General features: G+C 49.2%; 1 protein-coding gene across 2 annotated transcripts in view; it reads right to left on the bottom strand.

Annotated features, from left to right (window-relative positions):
• The window catches only part of TRAPPC9 (trafficking protein particle complex subunit 9), a 3,490,818-nt gene that overhangs the window by 3,202,052 nt on the left and 264,032 nt on the right, over positions 1–24,734 (bottom strand). For both annotated transcript variants that reach the window (XM_069621680.1, XM_069621681.1), the window contains exon 8: positions 20,890–21,106. In XM_069621680.1, coding sequence (XP_069477781.1) covers positions 20,890–21,106 — 217 coding nt within the window. The remainder of the gene's footprint in view (positions 1–20,889; positions 21,107–24,734) is intronic.

The following is a 24,734-nucleotide window of genomic DNA, read 5'->3' on the forward strand; positions in this document are numbered from 1 at the left end:
GCAATTCTGACTGCATTTGTAAACAAAATAAAAATCACATCATTATTTGACTGCCCATCTGAGAGCTGCGTTGTTGTATAACATATGAAGTAATGAGCGTTCCAAAGTACATTACTAACAAGATAGATACCCATACAGGTCTTCCAGAGACCTAAAGCTGGTTTGATGTGACAGGTTTACATGAACTCTTGAAGCATTTTGGGATGTAGCAGACAATTGCAACTAATTACACAGTGAGAGGAACAGATGTTTTTCAGACAACCAAAATATATGAAACAGAAAATGCACTAAAGGAAATCTCCTAGCTGTAAAGAAAACCCATTAACCTGCTCGATAGAACACATATTCACAGGAACATTTAAAACATGTTTTCGATCCCAGGAAATCCTAGGAAATACATTATTTATCTTTGCAGCTGGCCATGAAACTAGGCAACCACCATCACTGCACCCTTCAGGCTCTCCTCCCATATGGCTCCATCTGAAGGAAAGCAGCCCTCCCCAGATGCACTCTCAGGCAGGTGGAGACAATACACAGTGGGAACCAACATGGGTGTAGCCAGTGCTGCCGCAGGGCACACTATCTGCTTGGCCAAGACACACACACCAGCCAATCAGTCAAATCTAAGCAGTTGACTAGCAGGGCAGAACATCTCAGCCCTAAAAATACCAAATCTAGCCTCACTGTAATGATGGGACTGCCAACATGACATTTTGCTTGGCCTAACAAACCCTTGTACTGGCTCCCAGTATCACGTTGGCATGGGTGGTGCAACTTGGTTATCATTGGAATCGGAGAGGTACCTGGCCATGGATTGGTGGAGTCACGCGTCAGCCATTATTTTCTATCCTTAGTTTCCAGACTTAGACCCTAGGGTTGAATCTATTTCTATTTGTTGTTAAGAGTTCTACATTTGATAGATAGCTCTGACAGTGGGTCATGTCTTCTCTTTTCTTCTCTTTTCATATTTGAATTTATGATGGATATGCTCTATTCTTAGTATTTGGCCCGTTGATGCGATTCAGGTTTCTAGTATGGGTGTACAGATGTGATACTATTCTAATGGGGGATTTCTTAATGTTATTTTGCAGACCCTTTCCCGATGATGGATCATGTGGATCCGAAATGCATTAAATTCTGCAATGTCTGTCTTCAAGCAACTCAAGAAGTGACTTACTTTTATTTAAACCATTTATATGGCATGTTATGGTTGTATGAGCTGGTGCAAACTTTTCAAAAAATATATAACTTGCTGTGTCATGCTAACTTGGGTGGGTGAATCCAGAGCAAAAGGATTGTTCTCTTGGTTTTGTACAGATTTTGACAGAAGTAGTAAGTGCAAAAGTGGTAGCTGGTATGCACCAAATAATAGTAATAGTAAAACATAATTTGATTAACTAGAGTGGTGCCTACTCAGGGCAATCAGGTTGAGCAACGCTGTGATGCTGGAAATGCATCTGAGGGACAGGGCCTCTGAATCCTTGTCCTTTTTCTGTTTTTACCGTGTGTTCTGGTATGTTTTCTGCCCCGGAGTCCATGTGGGACTCCTGGCAGTGCAGCTCTCTCTTTTGGTTTGGTGAACAGACCCATGGGATACCCTTATGGCGCCCATGGGTAGGGGTGCAACTCTGTGCCCCTAGTGTATGTTTTTGGGCACTTGTGGGTGGCCCCAGAGCAGGGTATGGACTGGTGGCAGCTCCGCGCTGAATATGACAGGTGCTCCGGGTGTCCTCCATTTTGGGATACCCAGGCCCTGCCATTGGGATCTGTTGATTCCTGATAGGAAACAAGATGGCCCCTGTGGCCTCTTGCTTTCTATAGCCTGTTATCTTGTTTTCCCAAAGTCCTGGGAAGCCCTGTCTCTGTCCCTTCCCCCTGACTGGCTGTTGGGTGGAAGTTCCATGTATGGTATTGTTGTGAAGGCCCAGCTAGACTGACTGGGGCCTTCCCAGTGACTGTATGTTGTGGGTACCTCCTGTGAGTGGGACCTGGGTGAATGGAGTGTGTGACCAATATACACTTCTTGTTGTGGTTGTCTGGTTTCTGGCATGAGAGACAAAGACTGAGACAACCCTGCCCGAAACTGGCCTGAATGCAGTGTGTAGTGTTGAATGGCTGGGTACTTGTCCCAATCCACATTTCTTGTTGTGAGTGTCTGGAAGGGAGGAGTGTGGCCTGAATGCACTGTGTACCTGATTGGCTGACTGACTGCATGAATGCCCTGCAGTATGATTGGCTGCTGAGTGTGTGCCAGCAGCGTGGATGAGAGAGAGGATAGTATATCTGGGGACCTCTCACCACTGGAAAAGTGTTCAGAAGGGACCTTTGGTTGAGAAGCGACCATTGTGCTCTTACAGCAGCCAGGGAGCTGAGTCTCCACTCTACGAGTAACTGGAACTGCTGATCCTCGACGTCCAGCTGGAAGAAGAAGACTTGCCGTGGCATTTGCTTCGACCGATCTGAAGGCTGACGAGATCGTCGAGGGCTGACCCGAGAGAGGACCTGGTAAGGCGCCCTCTTCCCGTGCTCCGAGGGACCATCGAGCACCGCTCCATCTTCGCCGAAGCACCCTGGAAGACAGACCCTCGAAAGGCTGTCGACCCGAGACGGGACCGCTGAGGAGATCGAAGTAAAGCACCCGGACATCGATGCCGTCGAAGTCCATTGCCGTCGACCAGGGTTCGCAGGTTTGTGTAACCGCTGGAGGCCCGTCGAAGTTGTGTTGCCCAGCCGTGGGAACCACTTGACGCCGTGCCACCGACGACCGGAGCCGTCCGCTCCGTTGCCTAAGAACATTCAATCGAAGGACTCTCTCGACCGCATCGTCGACCGCTTATCCTGCCGGAGAAAGTCGAGGCCGACCAACGCGCCGAGGAGAAACCTGCCGGTGGGTTTCCCGCCACCCGACGACCTCAAAGACTCGGACGACTCGACGCCCTTGCCGGGCTCCCGTCTCTACAATCTTTGCGGTCCAGAACTATTGTCATCGAGGTGCCCCGCACACCTCCGCCTTGCAGGACGCCGACGCCCCGACGCCGACGAGCACCGCTAAGACGAAGCTGCCGCCTCTTCGACATCGTTCTACCTCGTTTGTCGACGGACGTTCGACGCCCCGTGCCTCCCGCCTGAAAGGGAAGGCATTCAAGAAGGGCCGTCGATTCCCCGTCGCCGAACAGCGAGTCCCTCGACGTTTGTCGACGCCTTCGAGGAGCTCGACTCCACCAGGTACATTGGGGGGGTAAAAACATTATAGGAGAGAATAAGACTTGCAGAGCAATATATGGACTGCGCTTGTGCTATATCTTTCTTTACAGGTTGCCCGGGTGGGGGGATCTCCACACAGAACTGTGCCCAGTGGTAGGGGCCAGTATCTTGCCTATTGCTCAACCATCTTATTTTCTCTCCTCTCTCTATTGCTGGTTTCACTCTATTGGTCTGTGTGGCATTGTACAGTATTGTTCATGCACTTCAATGAGATCTAGGGTGGTACCACTTTAGGATTGTAAATATTTGTCATTGTAGATTTTGCCGGAGTACAAAGTGAGTTATCATGATGAATGTACATAACCTTAACTATTGATTATATAAAGACTGTGTTCTAAACCAATACAGAGTGTGGATATTCCTTTGTGGGGGCTTGGGGATACACTGTACTTAAGAACCAGCCTGCATCACCTCCTGAGAAGCTAAGCCTTGATTGCTCGACCATTGCTACCGAATAGAGAATCTTGGCTGGGGTCTCCTGTGCCTCCCCTCCACCATATAGGGAGCGGAAGTACAGACACCCCCCACCGGTCGTAGAGGCCCGTCTCTCACAAACGCATCTACAAGATCCCATCTCATGAGAAAAGATTAGTGCACTCATGGATAATATTTTTACTTACAAGTAGATCTAGTGTAAAGACTGGAGGGGGGCATGTTATGAAGTCCGTTTGGTGTAATAAAGCTGAGACTCGAGACACAGACCTGCTGTGGTGTCTTTGGTTTGATCCAGGTAGCTTTATTTAAATAACTACAAATGTACATCAATCCAATTTCTCTTGAGGGTATTTACAGTGGGACAGTAGACAGGACATAGTTGTGGAGTAGACCCACCGGCCATTCTTGCATCCCCAGCTCAGGTCCCAACTGACACTCACAGAACATTCACTCTCAGACCCACTCAACATTCTCCTGAGCTGCAGCATTCATACATCCACATTCTACAAGCATGCACTCCTGGCAGACAAGACTACATTACAATAGGGTATCTGCACTTCTGCCCTCTATATGGTTGGGACAGAAGCACAGTACTCCAGCCAAGGTGCTCTATATGGTAATTTGGATGAGCAACCAAAGCTTAAGCTCTCAGGAGGTGATGCAGACTGGTTCTCAAGTACAGCAAGTCCCCAATCCGCCACAAAGGAATGTACACACACTATGTTAGGTGATAACACAGGTTTTTTATATAAAATAAGGTTCAGTGAAATATATACTTATAAATAATAACACCTTGTACTTTGGCAATTCTATTCAAATAATGGCAATATGATACAAACTATTAGTACTGTCACGCTTACCTCTGGTGCCCTGCAGGAATGCCTGGTCCGGTCTGTACTGATGCGTAGCCCCCTCGCTGGCTGCCTTCACCCCGACGCTCGCCCCAGCCACTCCTTCCCACACTGGTCGACTGGAGATTAACTCCCAGGGGACCGTGAGGTTGGGAGGGACCTGGGTGATTTCGGGACTTTGGGGCTGTATCGTTCTGGGGGTCAGGGTGACCTAAAGGTAAGCAGAGGGCAAGTATAAGCGGAGTACCTTCCCTTCTGCCCCTCCCCTCCAGACACTGGGTTGGCTGGCTGGCGCAAAGCGAGTGCTGCACAACGTTATGTTTGCGACTACGGTTGTGGCCCTCCGATACGTATCGTCCTCCAGTTACTTCACTAAAGGTGCGTGGTCCAGGCCGACTGCGACACACGGGATACAACGGTGAACAGGTAAGTCTTGATTTAAATGTGGGAACAGGTGAGTCTTGGTTAAACACTAGTGTCCAACTTGCTGTGCTTGCACACTTGGTCTGAGTGTACTTTTACAATGTCTTTGGGCCTCATTACGACCCAAGCGGTAACCATGGTGCTATTTGCGCCATGGTTGCCTCCAAAACCTTACTGATCCAAGGTTGGCAGGGGCGGTAATTCCCCATTCACCATGGCCCTTCCCCATTCCCATTTGAGCCCCCATAGGGCTCAATGGGAATGGGGAAAGCGCTAATAATGGTACCGTTATTAGCTCCAAAGTACCTTTGCGGGTCCTGTCCTTAACGCCTGGTAAAACCAGGCGTTAACGGAGGACCCGCAAAGGGACCTCGGAATAGGGCGGTAAGGGATTACCGGCACCAGTGCCCTTACTGGTACCGGTATTCTCTTACCGCCCGGGTCGTAATGAGGCCCTTTGTCTTTCTTCATCACAGGAGCTGAGCGACTGAAGGCCGACAACACTCCGAGATGCTGACGGAACAGAGCTGTACTCAAAGCGCAGGTGAGCACACTAGGCACTGGGACGGGCGGTGGTCGAAGAACGGAATGGGATCTCTCACGCTGTTGCTTTTGTTACGCTCACCTGGCTCCCACAGGGGAGTCGGTTGGACCCGGACAGCTGCGATCTCCACCCACGTGATGCGTAGTGCAGCGATGACTGACTGGATCTGCCCTCCTAATCTTGTCTGCTTAGCCCGTAGAAATATTCTCCTGCAAGTGGAGAGATGGATTTAACCACTTGTGGATTCAAGTGATGGCACCCCCACAGTCCTCCCCAACTAATCACCTCCGAAATGCCCTCACAGCAATCTCACCTTATATTTTTGAAAGAGGAGCCCTCCATCCTGCGTGGTTTTGCAGGGGCGCGTCGATTCCAGCTCCTTCACTGGTTTGAAGGCTCGGGAGAGTTACAGAGAGTATTGACTCTGAGGTTCCGGGTGAGGACCAGTAAGTATTAAGTTCAGAGAGTTCAATATGTCCGATGTTCACTCTTGTTCCCCCCCTTCCTTTCTTGTCTTGCAGCTGGCTCGTGAAAAGATGCTCTTGTGGCAGCTGGTGGCGCTCAGGTAAGAGTCTGTATTACCCGGCGCTGTCTGGTAAATGTTGCATGAGGAAAACGTGTTGTTTTGTCTCTCTTTACATATGCGGCACGTGAAAATATGGAGAGTCACAAAAGGATGCCTCCGGTGGTAAATCAGGTAAGTCTATGGTGGTAAGAATTATATTTGTTGGTTCCCTCGGCTCACCTTGTGGTTTTCTTTTGTCTCCTAGGTGCCGAAGTTCGGCGAAGAAATGATGAAGGCAGCGCCGACCCGAAGGATGCTGTGAAGACTGGTGAGTATGGCGCGGCGCTGCAGCTGGAGGTGCGGCGCGTGCAGAAATGATCTTTACAGGTCCGGAGACAAGATGGATCCAGAATCAGGTGTGGAATAGAAATAAGTTTGTTTTCTAACCTTGCCCCTTTCTTTCCTCTTTGTTTTAGGAGCTCCGGATTCGAGGCGGGCGTGTCAGAAGACTGGATGCAGGCTGCAGGCATGGTGAGTGTTACGCTGCTGGATGCAGAATAACTCAAAGCGTGTGTTGCTGGTCGGGTGTGGTTTAAATAGCCTCAAAAGTAGACCCAGGTAAGAAGTCCCTAGAACCACACCCGAGTAAAAAATAGTCCCTGTAGAAAAATAGTCCCTTTCAGGCTTCATGTTGGATTGGAGTCATTTGCAGCATGTTCTGCCTGAGGTAAGTAATGACTATGAGCCTGGCGCCTTAGGCGCCAGGACTGATTCCTACTATGAGCCTGGCGCCTAAGGCGCCAGGACTGAACCCAGATAGCCCCTAGCCGGGGCTGCTGAGGTTTTACTAAATGCCTAGATGCCTGCTCCCGGAGCTGATGGGCTGGGTCCGGATGCCTGGTGGTAGGCATCATGACAGCTTTGCCTTTCAGGTCCTTGGATGCTGCGGGAAAGACAACAGGCGGAGGAACAAGGAAGAACCAAGATGAGCAGAAGATGAAGAACCAATGTCCAAGATGAGCAGCCCCACCAGTGGACTCCGGGTGATGTTCGGAAGAAACAAAAATGAACACAGAGACAAAGCCTTTACGCAAGGACGTGGATCCTCGTTTTCAGGTTAGTTTCCTGAGGTGAGTTTCCACTGCTTCCCATCTATGTAAAGTTGTCAGTAGATGCACTGAGAGCAGGAGCGGTAAGCAAGACACTGTTCTTGCAAAGAGCAGAAGAAACGCCAAGCACAGGGTGCGGTCCGGGTTGTGGTTTTATAGCCTTTGTCCACGCCCTGTCAGCGTTAGACATCTGTAACGCTCACCCGATTCCTGTAGAGGCGCCGGTCTTGACTGGGCATATACCATACCTTCAAAGGTGATGTGTAACACACGGCTGGCTCTTTGGGCTGGACCTCTGTGCACTGTATGTCTGACTCGAAGGGTAAGATGTCCGCAGATAGAAAATATGGGATTAATGAACTGGGTTATTGAATGTCTCTCTCTTCTTCCCTTTCTCTTCTCCTGTAGAACCCCAAAGGTTAACGCTCTCACCTTAGGTAAGTGAACGCCGTGCTCTCCATCTGCCTCGGGGCAGGGTGCTGTAACCAGTTTCTTCACTGGATAAGGGGAGCAGGCCTCTTGACTTCAGAGGACTGCTGTCCGTCGTTTACTGCACGAACGGTAAGTTTCGAGTAATTCTAATGTCTTTAAAAGTCTTTAGTAATGATGTCTCTTGTTTTGGCAGGGTTCCGGCGATGGCGGATGACAGGCTGAAGTGAGTTGAAGATGGAGCCCGTGTGATGAATAGAAGTGCCTGGAAGCACGTAAGTAAGCGCTTGTTGCCTGCTTCACGATGCGCTCTAACTGTCTTTTTATTTTGCAGGTACAAGTTCGGAGCGGCTGCAGGGTGCCGGAATACCCACTGGGTTAGATGTGGAAAGGAGTAATGGCACGTGAGTATTAAAGTTCCCCAATGTCTTTAAACGCACCTTGTTTTGTCTTTCAGATGCGGGATGCAGCGCCGAAGGCCTCCGGAGCGTGCGAAGAGTTGATAAGCTTTTGTCTTTCAGATGCCGGAATGCAGTGCGAAGACCTCCGGAGCGCACGAAGAGTAGGTAAGCCTTTGTCTTTCAGATGCCGGAATGCAGCGCGAGGCGTTGGTGACAGCCGATGGACCAGGTAAGTGAAGAGCTGTCACTGAAGACCGTAATGCTAACCTGTTCTTTCTTGTCTTTATAGGTGTTGCTGAAGACTGGATTCATGATGGTAAGCCTTTTTCCTTAGGCCCAGGATCAGATGCAGAAGACACGATGAGCGTTCTGCTGCAGAGGATGCAGAATAACGCAAAGCAAGATTCATCCATCGGGTGTGGTTTAAATAGCCTCCTGTAGTGCTTAGGTGTCTCCTTCCACAGCCACGCCTAGGTAAGAAAAGAGTTCCTGCTTTCCAGAAGAGTTCCAGTGTTCTGAACCTAGGGAGTAGCTCCTGCCCCACCCAACAGGAAAAGTAGTTCCAAACAGAAGAGGATCAGAGGCTCAACTGGCAGGCAAGTAAGCAGCATGGTCTGCTGCAGGTAAGTCCACCCAAGCATTATGAGCCCGGCGCTTCCAGCGCTGGGACTGGGCATATTTATGAGCCTGGTGCCACTGGCGCCAGGACTGGGTCCAAAAGGTCCCAATTGGGACTGGTTGGCCCTCGGAACCTGGGTTATGGATCTGCTTCCAAGGGAGTTGGGAAAACCCTGACCTTTTGGAAGCAGAGATCATGACAACATCCAGGGATTCTCGCACATGCTCGCGCTCCTTTGCACGTGCTGGGCGTTCCCTCTCTCTGCCGGGCATTCCTTGTCTCGTGGTCGGCGCGCTGGTGCAGATTGCGCCCTTGGTCCATTCTACCCACCTATCCCAGCCAGCCACCATACCTGTCCACCACCTCCCCACTCTACGATGGGGGAATATCCCTCTCCTTTGGGCACGACCGTGCTGGGCCTGCTATGGGATCGTGACAAGTACCACACAATACTTAAATTCATAAAAAGTGGAACAACTGCTGACAGTCTTTAAAAGGCATGTGAATTACTAAGTCAGGTGTAACTGTAGATCAAGGAGGAAAGGCAGATTTGTTTCAGAACATAGGCAGTGTACTCTTATTAGACTTAAATAGTGAAATCCCCACCTGGGCAACCTGTAAAGGAAAAGTCGAGGTGTACTTTACCTTGTGTATTACAGCCCAGTCAAAATAAGATCAATATGCTCTGCTTTTATAGTTTCTACTACCCCAAAGTACCTGAGATGCCACAGAAGATCAGGATCCAAGACAAATCTGAGTGCCTTGGATGACTCCTGTGGCTGGAAGATGCTCTTCCTCGTCACTGTACTTTTGGTGCCTTGGCGGAGTTTCTTGGCTTTAATCGACGGGACCCCTGAAGGATGGACCCCCTTTGCATGAAGGAGTCGCTGGAATGTCAAGGTCAAGAGAAAAAGAAATCGGACATTGTCCGTTGGCGGGTTGTTTTTCCGGATGTGGATGCCCCACGAAGGTGAAACTTGCAGTGGACTCTTAAATGGCCTGGCTGAAGAAGCTAAGACCCCAGGGGATCTTGAATGCTTTTCATTGACACGTGCAGTTGCAGAAGCAGGTGTTGGGTTTCAGGATTTGGATATTCGGTGTTGCAGCCTCAGCACAGACTTAGACCCCTTCTCCGGATTGCAGGCACACTGGACTGGATTACAAGGGACCTCTGATGAAGGGTAGCAGGTGCACGATAGTCCTTTGTAGCTCGTGAAGAGGTCTCCTATCTAGGTCTTCAGTTGGATAAGTCCTTGGAAGAACACAGCAGCTTTTGGATTTCCTGAAGAAAATGCAGCAGCAGAAAACTTCTTCCTCCAGCTGGGTTCCAGGGAACAGCTTCTTCTTGCTTCAGTTTCTTCTTCAGCTTCTGAACAAATTGGTGAGTGAGGGGTCCCTAGATATACACATTTGTTCCCCATTCACTCAGGCTGAGCCAGGCTTGGACAGCCTATCATTCATGAGTGCATTCATGCAGGCAGCCAGCCAATCAGGCTCACGGGTTCATCCAAACCAGACACCCATAACAGAATGTGGATTGGAGTAAGCACCCAGCCTTTCAGAACACTACACTGTATTCACTCCAGTTTCATTCAAGGCTGATCCACGCATTGTGTCACACACACCAAAACCGGACACCCCCAACAAAGAATGTGAGTTGACTTCACACACCATTTATACAGGTCCCACCCTAAGGGTGTTCCCACAACACACAGTCCCTGGGAAGGCTCAACTCAGTCAGAAAGGTGGCCGTCCAAGAGCCATATATGGTTCTTCCAACCAACAGCCAGTCACAGAGAAGGGACATAGTCAGGGCTTCCCAGGACTTTGGGAAACAAGGAGTAAAGGCAATAGAAACCACGACCAAGAGAATACAGTGGCCACCCTGCCTTTATTCAGGAATCCATTGATTCCTACGGCAGGGCCCGGGTGTCCCAAAATGTGAGGACGCTCAGAGCCTCTGTCAAGTCAGCATGCATCTGCCACCAGCCCATAACCTGCTTTGCGGGTAAAAACACACATAATGGGTACAAGAGTGCACCCCCTCCACCCATGGGTATCCCATGGTCGTTCACCAAAAGGAAAAATGTAGAGCTGCACTGTCAAGAGGTCCAGACTGGACCTCCTAGGCAGACAACATACATAAAACACACAGAGAAGTGGTAGGACAAGTACTAGGAGGCCCTGCCCCTCCAGAAGGCCTTTCCAGCATCACCCCACAACCCCACCAGTGAGGTTAGGGTGACTGATCTCCCACAACATTATTACCATCATCAGACGGTCAACAACTTCTGGAAAGGCCATTTGCATGGTCAGTGGTGAAGTCTACCCCTTGCAGGCTAATGGAACACCTGAGTAGTTTGGGGTGTTCACCCTTCATCTGCACAAGTCACTTTAAAGGCTTATGGTCAGTTTGGACCTTAAAGGCAGACCCAGTAAGGTAAGGTCTAAAATGCCTAAGTGCCCACATTTTACGAACGCACTATTTCTCAACAGTGGCCCACCTACGTTCTATACCCTTCAGTTGCCTACTGATGAAAATGATAGGGTGCTCTCTCCCTTTGTCGCCTGAGACAAGACAGCTCTGATTCCTGTGCCACTGGCATCAGTTTGCACAATAAAGAGTTTGCTGTAGTCAGGGGCACATAAGACAGGTGCCCTGCACAGATTTTCCTTCAAGCCATCAAAGGCCCTTTGACAGTCTTCACTCCGATGAACCTTCTTAGGCTGTTTGCGTTATGTCAGAGCTGGCAGAGGGGCAGTTATGGTGCCATATTCTGCCATGAAGTTTCTGTAGTATCCAGTGACGCCCAAAAAAGCTCTCACCTGGGTTTGAGTAGAGGGATTCTCCCAGCCCTGTACAGATTGTACTTTACTAGGAAGAGGTTGGATTTGACCCCCCTTCTATCTCATGACCAATGTAGGTAAACTTATCCTGTGCTATCTGGCACTTGGTTGCCTTGATATGGAGGTTGGCCCTTTTCATAGCCTGCAATATTGTATCCAAGTGTGTCAAATGCTATTCCCAGGTAGAACTGTAGACAGCAATGTCGTCCAGGTAGGGCACACAGAAAGCCTCCAGTCCACCGAGAGCATGACTGACCAACCTTTGGAAGGTGACAGGGGAGTTCTTCAACCCAAAAGGTGTAACCAAACTGGTAAAGCCCATCCGGTGTTGGGAAAGCCGTTGTCTCCTTGGTATGGTGAATAGCTTGATGTTAGGTCAAAGGTGCTCACAAACGTGGCAGCACCTATCTTATCCACAAGCTCATCAGCCCTGGGCAATGGGCGTGCATCAGTCTTGGTGGCTGCACTGACGTCCCTGTAGTCCACACAGAACCTCCAATCCTTAGTATCTGCCTGGGAACTTGCCTTGGGGACAAGGACCACTGGGCTGGACCATTGGCTGGCTGAGGGTTTAAAAACACTGAAGTCCAACATATTGGCGACCTCTGCCTGGATGTCTAACAGTCACTGACATCCTGTAGCATCTGCGTTTGACAGGTACGCTGTCACCAGTATTGATATCATGTCTACACGATGTGGTGAGGCCCGACGTCAGTGAGAACAGTGGGGCATACCGCTGGAGCAAAACCCTGCAGGCCCTCTGCTGCTGTGGTGTCAGATCTAGAGAGAGATGCACTCCCTCCACTGAGTAATCCGGAGGGTTGCTATGCAGCGAATCAGGAAGGGGCACACACTCATCCTCTTCTTGCTCTGAAGCTAGCAAGAGGCAAAAGCGCTTCCTCTTTTCTGTGGAATGGCTTCAGCCTGTTGACATGGAAGACTTGAGGCACTAGCCCAGGAATACACCTGTCCATCAGATCATGGACTTCACCCATCTTGGCAATTATCCTGAAGCTGCCACCAAACCATACCCTGCTCTGCGGGCAACACACAGGTGCGCAAAAACACAAGGGGTACAAGGGTGTACCCTCCACCCATGGGTGCCATAAGGGTATCCTGTGGGTTTTGGTTTACCAAAAGGAAAAATGAAGGCAGAAAACATACAGATAACACACACAGAGAAGTGGTAGGACAAGGACTGGGAGGCCCTGTCCTTCCGAAAGGCATTTCCAGCATCACACCTCGGCAGTCTCACTTTCTGATTATGGCTTCAAGCATCATACTGCGAGATTTGCAGTGCCACAGAAATCCAAACCATAACCTACTCTAATGACTAGCCACCATTAGCCTTTAGCAAAGTTAATCTGGACCCAGAGTACATGTATGCCAACAAAACTCTGATCCCTCCCCATACTCTGCTCTCCATCTAGGTTTGAGCAAAACCCGAGTGTTTCAACAACGGGATTTCAGCACTTTCTTGTTCCCATCTATGACTAATGCAGACATTGGATAAAACTTAAAAACAGAGGAGACCGATTCTGTTAGGTTGTGCAGAATACTGGTACTTTGTTGACAGTAAGTGATAACTGTATCCACCTGGCCCACTGTTCCCTCCTCTACAGTGGCTCCCATTGTCCCCTGCGCCCCATCCGTGGAAGACCCTCAAAGATGGCAAGCTGCTCCACATTGCAACGCTCAACACTTGATCCGCTGTCAAACACTCATCTGGCATATGCAACCTCCTTGAACTCATGGACCTTGATGGGCTCGCCATCACAGAGACATGTTTCAAGGATAGCTCTGTCACGAGTTTCAACACACCCCTCCCCAAATGTTACAAACTCCTCTCTGCGCCTAGGCCAAAGAAAACAGGGGATGGAGTGGCGCTGACCTTTTCAGAATGGATACCTGTGTCCATCATCCCTACTCAGGCCTACTCCTTCTTCGAGTGCCTAGTCTGCAAGATCTCACTCTTTCTTAAATCTTCTTTTTCCTTTTGCCCACCTTCTAACGGCCACCTGGACAGCCCACTCTCGTCCTCTCGGAATGGGCTGACCTGGCCTCCTCTCTACTTTCCTCCTCCACTCAGCTCCTCCTGATGGGTGATCTTAACTTCCATCTGGAATCTCCTGACTCCTCAGGACCTTTCCACAACCAATGCAACTCTCTCTCCCTCTCTATCCTACCCTCTAGCTCCACGCACACTGCGGGCCACACTTTGGGTGCTCTCATCTCTACTGACATCCCTCTCTCTATCCCTCTCACTACCTCCCTTTCCTGGACGGACCACTCTCTTCTCTCAACACACCTGAAGCTCTCCTCTCCTCTTGCAGCGGCACACCCAGCATGGCCACTTGGCTTCAAAGTCACCAGACCCATGAAAAAAGCGACAGTGGCTGCCTTTGCCTCAAACTACTCTCCACCTCCCATTCCTGCGCCTGACACAGCCCTCGCTAGCCTCCATCTCTATCTCCAACACGCTTGATACTCGTGCCCCTGTCATGAGGGTCCGACTGAAGCCTGCCAAAAAGTTCAACTCTTGGTACGACTCTGATCTGGCTGCCGTTAAACGCAAATGTAGGGCAGCTGAGAGGAAATGGAATTCATCGGGTGGACCATCTGACAAACTGGCCTGCCGCCTCCTTCAAAGGCAATATCGACTCTGCATCCACTCCAAGAAAAGAGTCTTTATTCAAACCTGCATCGCTACGGCATCAAACAACACGGACAAACTTTTCAAAGTCTGCAAGGAACTGGCCAATTCTGCAGCATCCTCTTCTTCTGTCACACCCACCCAGGATCTCTGCTCGGCCCTCGCTGCACACTTCATCACAAAAACCCAAGACATCCTTTCCTCTCTTTCCTCCACACCACAGCACACACCAACACCAGAGCCTCCCTTGGCCCCCCTCCACTTTCACTCTCCTCTCTCTCACCCGTCACACCCAATGAGGTCACTAGACAAGTCCGGTCTATGAAGGCCTCCTTCGAACAGGTGGACCCCTGCCCTCCAAAACCACTAAGGGCAATATTGACTCCCTCGCCCCAGCCTTGGCTGATCTCTGCAATCTCTCCTTTTCCACTGGAGTTTTCCCAACTGCTCTTAAGCACTCCCTTGTGCACCCTCTGCTCAATAAACCCTCTGCCGACCCCAAACTACTGCCTGAGCTCTATCAATCCTTATCTGTGCAAACTCTTGGAGAAGGTGGCTATCTCTCAGCCGACCCTCCACACTGAATCTATTGGTTGCTTCCATAACCATCAGTCTGGCTTTTGAGCATCCAGAGGCACAGAAACTGCTCTTCTGAACACCCGTGAAGACCTGCTCTCAAATCTTGACACTACCACTCCCTCTGTCCTCATTCTCCTTGATCTCTCCTCTGCCTTTGACACAGTAAACCATAACATCCTGATTGCATGCCTCTGTGACACCTTGGGAATCACAGGACAGGTTCTGGCATGGTTAACCTTTCTCTCCGACTGCCCATCCCAGGTACAACTCTGAGCCTTTCTTTCGACTATCGCTCAACCTGCGGCGGTCCCCAGGGTTCAAACCTATCCCCCTGGTTCTTCAACATCTACATGGCTACCTTGGCACGTGTGATCGCCACTTTCACCTCTAACTTCCAATGGTACACGGATGACACTCAACTATCCTTCAGTCTACCCTCAGCCGCCTCCTCCTCCTCCTCGCTCATATCTGACTGTCTGCTATTCAGTCATGGTGTGCTGCAAACAACCTCTGCCTCAACACCTGTAAGACTGAGATCGTCCGCATTGGGACACCTGCTCTCGCTTTCCCACTTTCACTCTGGCCGGCCTCCCTTGGCCCTGCGCCCGCACCAACCTGCGAGGCCAAAATCCTTGGAGTCATCTTCGACTCCACTCTCTCCTTCTCCCACATTTCAGACATCTCAAAAAAGTCTGACCATCAGCTATACCTCCTCAGAGGCATTCTACCTTTTCACACTTTCCCCCGGTGACTCACTGTCTCCAGAGCCCTGGTTCTCTTCAGGCTGGTCTATTGTAATAGCCTCTTTCTCAACCTCCCTGCTTCTGCCCTGCGCCCTCTGCAACTCATCCAGAACAGAACCGCGAGACATGTCCTTGACCTCAAACCCAGGGACCGCATCTCTCCGGTGCTGAAATCCCTTTACTGGCTACCAGTGGCTGCAAGGATGAAGTTCAAGACCCTCTGCATTTTCTACAGGCTTTCTGGGGCCTAGGGCCTACCTAACAACCCTCCACGTTGCCTACCTAAATACTGTCCCTCACAAGCCCTTCGCTCATCTACCTCCAACCTTCTGCAAGTGAGCCGGTTCTACAAGCAGAGATTTGGAGGGAGATACTTATCCTCAGCAGGTGCCTCCCTCTGGAACAGCATCCCTGCCACCCTCTGTCTTCAGCCTTATCGTCTTAAGTTCCAGAAACTCCTCAAGACCTTCCTTTTCTCCTCCTTCTCGCTCCCTCTACTCTGCTAACGTAGCTCTTTCCTTCCCTCCCTCCCTCCTCATCCCTACAGCTTGTCAACTGGCCGCATGGTGTACCTCAGTCTCACAGGTCCCGGGCACCCACGCCAGACCTCTCTGCACTTGCCTCAGGGCCCTGCACCCCAGACTCCCTCCCATCCTTCCTCCCACCCCCCCCTCAATGCACGTGAGAATCAACCCAAGAGAGTGGCTCTCTCTGCACTTACCCAGTCTCCACCGACTTGGTGCACTTGGACCTCCCTCTCCCTTGACCATTCTGTGCACTTGCACAATCCAAATGCTCCATTGCCTGAAGATTGTCTGCCTGTTTTCCCCCGTCTTCACCCCTTAATGTGCATTTGGTAAAACCGCAGAATCGTCGGCAGGCCTATTTGCTGTATCTCATATCGCCTCCGAATTTCAAGGGCTCGGAGCGACTGTTTCACCCCCTTGTTCCCACCCTCCTTGAGTGCTTTGAAACACTTGCCAGTGTGTAGGCGCTATATAAATAAACATTACCATTAGCTGTGCTCGGAGTGCAGCAGTGTGGTACACAATAATTGCTAAAAAATAAATGAAGAAAGGTGGTCATATAACATTATAGGGATCGTACATGGAGCCCTGTCAGGGGTTAAGACCAGAGCAACCAAACCAACCATCAACAATGATTGCGCTATACCATTTACTAGCCAATTTACAGGCAGATAGTTTCTTTCGGCCCTTTAATATCAAGACCCATTTCTGGTTTTCGGGCATCTTGTGGCACTAGCACCACCTCAATAGAAAAAAACATTACAACAGGTAAAAGATAATATGAGGAAGAAATCTCTGTGGTTGGTATGTCAACTGCCAATATTTGTGGATTTAAATGGCCTAAGTACCAGGAGCACATTTATTTGTCATCTGCAGCCGGTGTCGAACCCAAAGAGCTCCCTCTTCCACTACCTTCCTTGGCAACTTAAGAGCATGTCATCTACTGCTGCAGGGTGCAACTCGTGGCCTGGCTGCTGCTCGTCCATGCAGCATTTCCCTCCCAACTAAACAAGGCTATCCTACGGGCTGAGGCTATCGCATCAACCATAAGCAGCCCATGTGATGCAAGGGCACTTCAGGAGACTCTTCTACGATTTAGGAGATTTTCAGTAGGCTAGGGGAATGGGTATTTGAAAAGGTTCTGTGAAGTTTTTAAGGAAACGAGACATCTCCATAGGCAGCTCAAGCGGTCAAAAGGAGTATACATGCCATGTGATTTGCAGACATTCTATTATAAGGGCGAATGTAGCGACAAATTGAATGAGCAGAAAGCTCAGTATGAATCACATGCTCAATAGGGGTTCATGCTGGAATCCCGATCACTGGCATATTTCAAATATAAAATGTTGTGGTCATTCTTAAATCCCTAAAATTCCTGGGATTGTATGCTAATCTCCGAGCCCAGGCAACACCTCAAGCCCACCCCCTCTCATTCTACGCATTCTGCAGCACGGTCTGGACCTGGAGTGGCACATGGCGCACTTTATATTTTTGTTTCCCTGTCGGTTATCGCATCACAAACTACCCCACCAGCCCTGAACACCACCCTCCACCATATCCTCACGCCACCCCACATGCCACCACTCCACACCAGCCCCCCAAGAAACTACCACTCCACACAGCACACCAAATCTTTACGCCCCCTCAACCCCCCTCCACACAATCACACTACCCAAAACCACTATACCAACTCACCTCCACATGTCATACTACCCCATTCCATTCCAGTTCATGTCACCCCACCATTTAACCCTCCACCCCACTCTGGCTACGACCTCATTTCCAAACCCCCACTCTAACCCCATGCTCTTACTCTATCTAGGCATACACTACCCCATGGCCCCACTCTATCCCCCGTCCACCCCTACCACATCCCAATGTACCCTACCCAACCTACCTCACCACTCTTCCCCGTCCACGCTACCTCACCATCCCACCCTTTTGCAACCTCTACCCGACCCTCTCTCACCCTCCTCTACCTCATTCACATTTCATCAGCCATCGCTATTCCCACACACTAATCTCTCTCTCTCTCGCCCTCCATCCTCTACCCTCCCCCCATCCAGCCTTCCTTTCCAGTCTTTAACTTCACCCCTCCTCAACCTCTCTAACCCCACCCATCCTCACCCCACACTCTCCCATCCACCCATGCTCAACACTTTCTACCACTACTCCTCATACTTTGTGTAACGCTCACCTGATTCCCACGGAGGCGCTGGTCTTGGCAGGGTGGTAACTGTATCTTGAAAAGTGAAGTGCAGGACTCGATTGGCTTCCGGGGCTGGGCCTCTTCGCACTGTGTGTCTAACTCGAAGAGTAAGATGTCTGCAGGTGAAAGAATATGGGGTTAATGACCTGGGATTGTCGGGTGTCTCTCTCTCTCCCCCTCTCACTTTTCCGTGGAGCCCCAAGGTCAACGTGCTCACCTTAGATAGGTGAATGCTGGACTCTCCATCTGCGTCTGGTGCAGGGTGCCGTTACCAGTTCCTTCACTGGGTTGAAACGTAGGCCTCTTGACTTCAGAGGATTGCTAACCGTCGTTAACTGCACGAACGGTGAGTTTCCGGGCACCTTTAATGTCCTTACAGTCTTTAGGTGCGTGGGCACGTTAGTATGGAATAGGGCTCTGTATAATGTTCTTTCAAATGGTGCCTTTTGTCTTGCAGGGCTCTTGAGGCGGAAGATGGTGGTTTGAAGAGAGCCGGAGTTCGAGCCAGCGCATAGGAATGAAGCGCTTGGGAGTGCGTAAGTAAGTGCCTGTTGCCTGCTTTCGAAATGCACTCCAACTGTCTCTTTTCTTTTGCAGGTATGAGTTTGGATGCTGAAGAGACTCTGGAAAACGCTGGGGTATTTGCAGGCGCCTAATTGTGGAGGGCGCGATGGCGCGTGAGTAAATAGCCTGCCTAATGTCTCTCCTTTTCTCTTTCAGGTGCAGGAATGCAGCGTTGATGAAAACCGGAATTCGAGGGCTGCCGGTAAGTAAATTCCCCACAGGAATAATTATGCTTTTGTCTTCACAGGCTTATAATGGCGGAGGAGCAGCGCGAAGAGTTGGTAACTGCCGATGGATCAGGTGAGGAAAGCGCTGCGAGTGAAGGTTGCTGTGCTAACCTGTTTCTTTGTCTTTGCAGGTGCTTCTGAAGGCTGGATACAAGAAAGGTAAGCTTTTGTTCTCACAGGTTCAGGATCAGAAGAATGAAGACTGGAACCGACACGGTGAGCGTTCTGCTGCAGATGCAGAATAACGCGAAGCACGTTGCATCAATCGGGTGTGGTTTAAATAGCCTTGGAGTGATGAGGCGTCTTCCTCCACTGCCTCGCCCAGGAAAGAAAAGAGTTCCTGTTCTAGAAGAGTTCCAGTGTTGTATCCAGGGAGTGGAGCCTGCCCCACCCAGGTAAGAAACTAGTCCCGGCTCGTAGAGGATTCCCATATGGCTGGTAAGTAAGCAGCATGGTCTGCTGCAGGTAAGTCCACCCAAGCATCTTTATACATGTTATGAGCCCGGCGCTTCCAGTGCCGGGACCAGTGATTTTGATGAGCCTGGTACCACCGGCGCTAGGACAAGGTCCAAAAGGTCCCAATGGGGACCGGCTGGTGCCTAGGATGAAGGTTAGAGGCCTGCTTCCAAGGACGTTGGGCTGGTCCTAGCCCCTTGGAAGCAGTGATCATGACACTTTGAGCCTCTCTAGTCCCACATTCCTTTCCTCACACCTGGCTCAAAGGCACCCTGCCTGGCCCCTCTCTTCTCCTACCTTACCTCGCTTCTCTATCCTAGCCCCTCCTAGCCCGAAGTAGCAGCACCTCACCCCAATTTACCGCAACCCACCCCACACTAATCTACCCACACAATCTACCCTGCCTACACCCAATAAACCACCCACCCTATCTCAACTACTCATACCTCCATTACTCTTAACTAATGCCTACCATGCTCACCCCTGCCCAATGCCTCCCAGCTAAAGCACACCCCCTTCTCTCTTCCATCCTAACTTATCATTGACACCCTATCTCACTTTTAAATCATCATCATTGCAGTAAAATATGTTTAACATTGTGTTTGCTGACATGTAATATTGGTAATACATAGAAGAAAGATTTTCTGTAAACATGTCTTTCTATTAGGTCTATTACTAATGTCATTTGTCTGCAAGCACTACTTTGCAGATGTGTTGGTAATTATTGGTTAAGTAAATCCTAAGTACTTACTTCAGTGTTACCCATACATTTAAAACTGCACCAATCACCACCATACTGGTCTCACGGCGCCTAAATGTAAAGGAGAAGAGTATTGTGATCCCACCCTGGTGTCTCCAGACCTTAGTCTGTGGGAAAGAAGGAAGAGGGAGAGGAGATATAGAAGGGGGGTAGACAAAAGACGAACAAGTTCAATGGTGAAGATGGTAAAGGAAGATGTCCACGGAGTGTGTATTAATAGTAGGACTCTGTGATTAAAGTTTCAGGAGTGCAAAAAAAATCTTCTCCATCCCTTAAATATCAGATTATTTAGTTATCAGCGATTCCCTGTGAACCACCTATTTAAAACTGTTTTTCTCACTCTTCTGTCAAATGACACCACACATCACTATTATTTCTGATGTATTATTTCTGTGGGCACTTCCAAGTGATATGACCCATCATCTCGGACATCTTCAACTGGTGTTGGAAACTGAGGAAGACAGAGCAACAGAGGTGGACGGAGAGAGAGAGATACAGACACAGAGAGAGACAGAGATGCATGAGAGAGCAAGAGATGCAAAGATGGGCAGAGTGTGAGAGAGAGCAAGAGTGAGAAGCGCAGTTCCTCATGTCCAAAAAGGACTTCTGGCATGCCACAAAAAATCAATGTACCACATTCAGTTTTTCTAAGAGTATCCATCTTTCTTCTTAAGAAACTTCAGCTGTAATCTCCAAGGCCTGGCAGTTGTTGTTTAAAGCCCAAGCAACAAGCTACATTCTCACCTTTACCGAAGTCTTTTGGATCCAGTGAGAGGCTGTAACCAGGAAGGGTCTCCAAGAGAAGTTTGTAGCAGGCCCTCCAGCCAGGGTCAGAGATGCTGGGTGCCACACATTGCATTGCGGCCACACGCTTGAAAAAGGCTGACTTTCTGTGGAAACCAATCAGTTCGTAGAGCTCAGACAGGATGCTATAACGCTGGATCTTCTCTTCCTCTGAAAGCTTCAGCATAGTGAAGACAAAAAGGAAAATATTTAAACTTAGCATAAACATTTTATTAATGTATGTTCTAAAATGTTTCTCAACACGTAACGGTTAAAGTCATACTTTGGCATTTGTTTACGACACTTTTCAGAGGGTCTGCAAATTAAATTAGCTCTATATTGCAACACTTCCTGAAATTAAATCTATGGAGCATAAGTAAAGAATTGCAACACGTACTAAGTATCAGTTGTCTTCCGTTTTATTAGTGCTTATTGTTGGGTGTTGCATTTTTACATTGTACATTTGTTACGTGAAGTAACAAGAACAGGCTCATCCGTTCACTTACCCATTTCCAAAATGTTGTTTATGCACACAAATAAACATCGGACATGTTTCATTTCAAGGGGTTGTTAATGGTGGCATCTGTGAAGGCATGAAGTAAAACAGACAATAGACTTAAAATTCAAAATAAAATACTTTATTAAATTAAATGTCAGGATGGTAGAACGCCCAACTTGCCCCATACAAAGGTGGGATTTCCCTACCTGAATGAAACTAAAGAAAGTCTGAGTCAAAGAGTTCAACTTAGAAGTCTGTCTGTGTCTAAAACCTATACTTGCCCACACAACTAAAGCTAAACAATATGCAGGGATGTTAATAATAATAGAAGTAGTGTTTAAATCAAAGTTCTGAGTTTCTTCAAGCTCTCTTTCAGCTCAATTTTCCAAGTGTAAGAAAGTTCCACAAAATAAAAATGGCAAGTAAGTCCTATTTCAGACTAGATTTCTGGCTGACCCTCCGCGACTGCCCTATCAAACATACACCAGTGCACAATACAACCAACGAGAGTGTCGGACCATGCACCAGTACTCATCCACATCCAACCTAACGGAATAGACCGCCGTGGCACCTAAATCAGAGTGTTGGGCTAACCAGCCTTCCTCGAACATCTCGGAACCGACACAGACTTATTTTGGCAGTCCAATTTGATCCCAGGATAGGATATTCTCTTAGCACCTGCTGGGACGCTTAAAAAGCCTTCCTTAGAGGGCACTGTATTTCTAGATGGCCTTACAAATTGAAGGGTTGGAGGGAACAGGAAATCCAGATTAGCACCAAAATCTTGCACAACGAAACCCAGCACAAACGCACCCACAGCCCCGATATATACACCCAACTTGTTAAGCTAAGAGTGGTACTCAAGCAAATCTCCAACCCACGAGTGCAAAGGTCGTTCACCAGTTGGTCGCAGGCCTATTACCAAGACGGCAACCAACCTCTCCATCTTATGGCGCTTGCCCTTCGCACCAGACAAGCCTTGCAAAATATAATCGGTATCCAAGACCAAACTGGGACCCTATTAATGAAAGAAAACTACATAAACGATTCACAGAATATTTCGGCGAATTTAATGCTAGTCCTCACCCGATATCACTGAATTGGAAAGACGCCTTTCTAACGTATCACAGATCAAAAATAGAAATCAACTATACACAAAAGGCAGATCTGGGAAAAACGATTACGGCCGCTGAGCTAACCCAATCCATAGGGGACCCACCGGCGGGCAAGGCGTCCGGACCGGATGAACTGCCCATCGACCTATCGAAGGTAATGTCGGAAGGGCCTCGTCCCATTGCTTGAAACAGTATTTGCCAAAGCACATTCTGAGGGTCATCTACCGCGAGCAATGCTTGTGGCCAACATAATCTTCTTTCATAAGAAGGGCGGCGATCCAGAGGATTACAAATCCTACCGACCAATCTCATTGATCAAGGCAGATGCCAAAAAACTGGGCAAATGTCTATCACAGAGAGTAGAGAAGATCCTCCCACAGCTTATCCATGGAGACCAGACCAGTTTTATCCACTGCCGACACTCAGCAGACAATGTGAGGCGGCTATAAATTGTCATAGCTGGAGGAGGTGCCCCGGACAAAATAATTCTAACAATCGATGCTGAAAAAGCATTCGACAAAGTCTGATGGGAAGTCATGTTCCGGGTGCTGACAGTGTACAGCTTCCCACCAGCGTTCCTAGGGCTCATCCGGCTACTATATACAAACCCCATGGCCTCCGGGATCAGTAATGGTATAATATCAGATCCATTCGACTTACACTCTGGCACCAGGCAAGGATGCCCTCTCTCCCCCCTTTTGAACGCACTCTCAATCAAACCTCTGGCAGAAAAACTTTGCACCGACCCAGAATGAACAGGTGTGATATGGTGGCGGGAGGCGAACACTGGGCCTCTCTTTATGTGGACGACCTCCCGATATATGTTGATAGATTTGAGACGTCGCTCCCACGTCTCTACTAACAGCGCCATAACTTCGGCCCCATTACAGGATACAGGGTCAACTGGAAGAAATCAGAGGTCCTCCTGCTTACACCTGACATTCCATGGTACCCGAATAGGGTTACCCCCTTTCGCCTCCAGCAACATTCCATTAAATAGCTTGGGGTTTATGTTACCCAGTCTATCCACAAAATCGCAGAACTAAACTACCCATCAGCCCTTCTGAAGATCAAATCGGACCTAGTCAGGTGGAATACCCTACCATTATCCCTATTAGGCCGCATTAATGCCTTTAAGATTCACTCCCTACCCAAACTCATATCTGGCGATGATGTTGCCCTGCGTTCCATCGCAGCACACCTAACCAAATTCATTTGGAGGGGGGAAAAAAGGCACGGCTTCGGCTTGAAGTACTACAGGTTACCAAAGAAGATGGCGGACTAGCGGTGCCAGAATGGCAGACCTACTACCAGTCGGCCCAAATATGCTGGGCCAAACGTTGGCTCGATACAACAGATATCTCTGTTTGCACCATATTCCTCGGTCGAAATTCTAGCCATCCCGCTGAACAAGCTACCTAGCCATATTAGGACGCACCCACTGATAGGCCAAACACTGATACAACGGCACAGAATGAGAGCACTCCTGGGTTTGGATGTTCGGGTGGCCCCGGCATTGAGTAGTGTACAGGCAATGCTTCGATCGGCCTCGACCACACATTACATAAAAACCAAGACTCTCACTGGCCAGGGATTAGGGTGATGGACCTATATGACGGGGACACACCCATCGGCTTCCAGGAAGCTAGCCACAGATGTTACGTCTACAGCACACAGAGTGGCTTCGATACGATACCTTACTCGTGGTGATCGGTTCGAACACAACGGGACAGACAGAACAGGCTAAACCGACAACGGGGGGAACTGGAGATGGAGCAGAACACGACTAGGTTCCCACGTTTTTGCACATTCTACACCGTATGTACCCCTAATAATACCAAACGCAATCAAACACTCGCAACACAATGGTCCAACGATCTGAATATCCCAGTAGACGTAGGCGATAAATAGGACTTTTTCGACAATATAACTACATCACACAACATTCGCAATAGGGCGATTCAATTTAAACTGGTCAAAAGACTATGTTTACCACCTAGCAAACTCTATAGGATGGGTCTCACGCAATCACCTGCATGCTGGCGAATTAGGCACAATTGGCCATATCCTGTGGACATGACAGAGGATCAAGGGATACTGGAGGATGGTCCACAAACACTCCGCCCAGGCGCACAAAGTCAGTGTAGAACTGGCTCCCAGCCCAATGCTATTTGGATCAGGTGGGGAGGACT

This window comes from Ambystoma mexicanum, chromosome 5q (assembly GCF_040938575.1).
Source record: "Ambystoma mexicanum isolate Mex_15411 chromosome 5q, UKY_AmexF1_1, whole genome shotgun sequence".
NCBI classification, from domain to species: Eukaryota; Metazoa; Chordata; class Amphibia; order Caudata; family Ambystomatidae; genus Ambystoma; species Ambystoma mexicanum.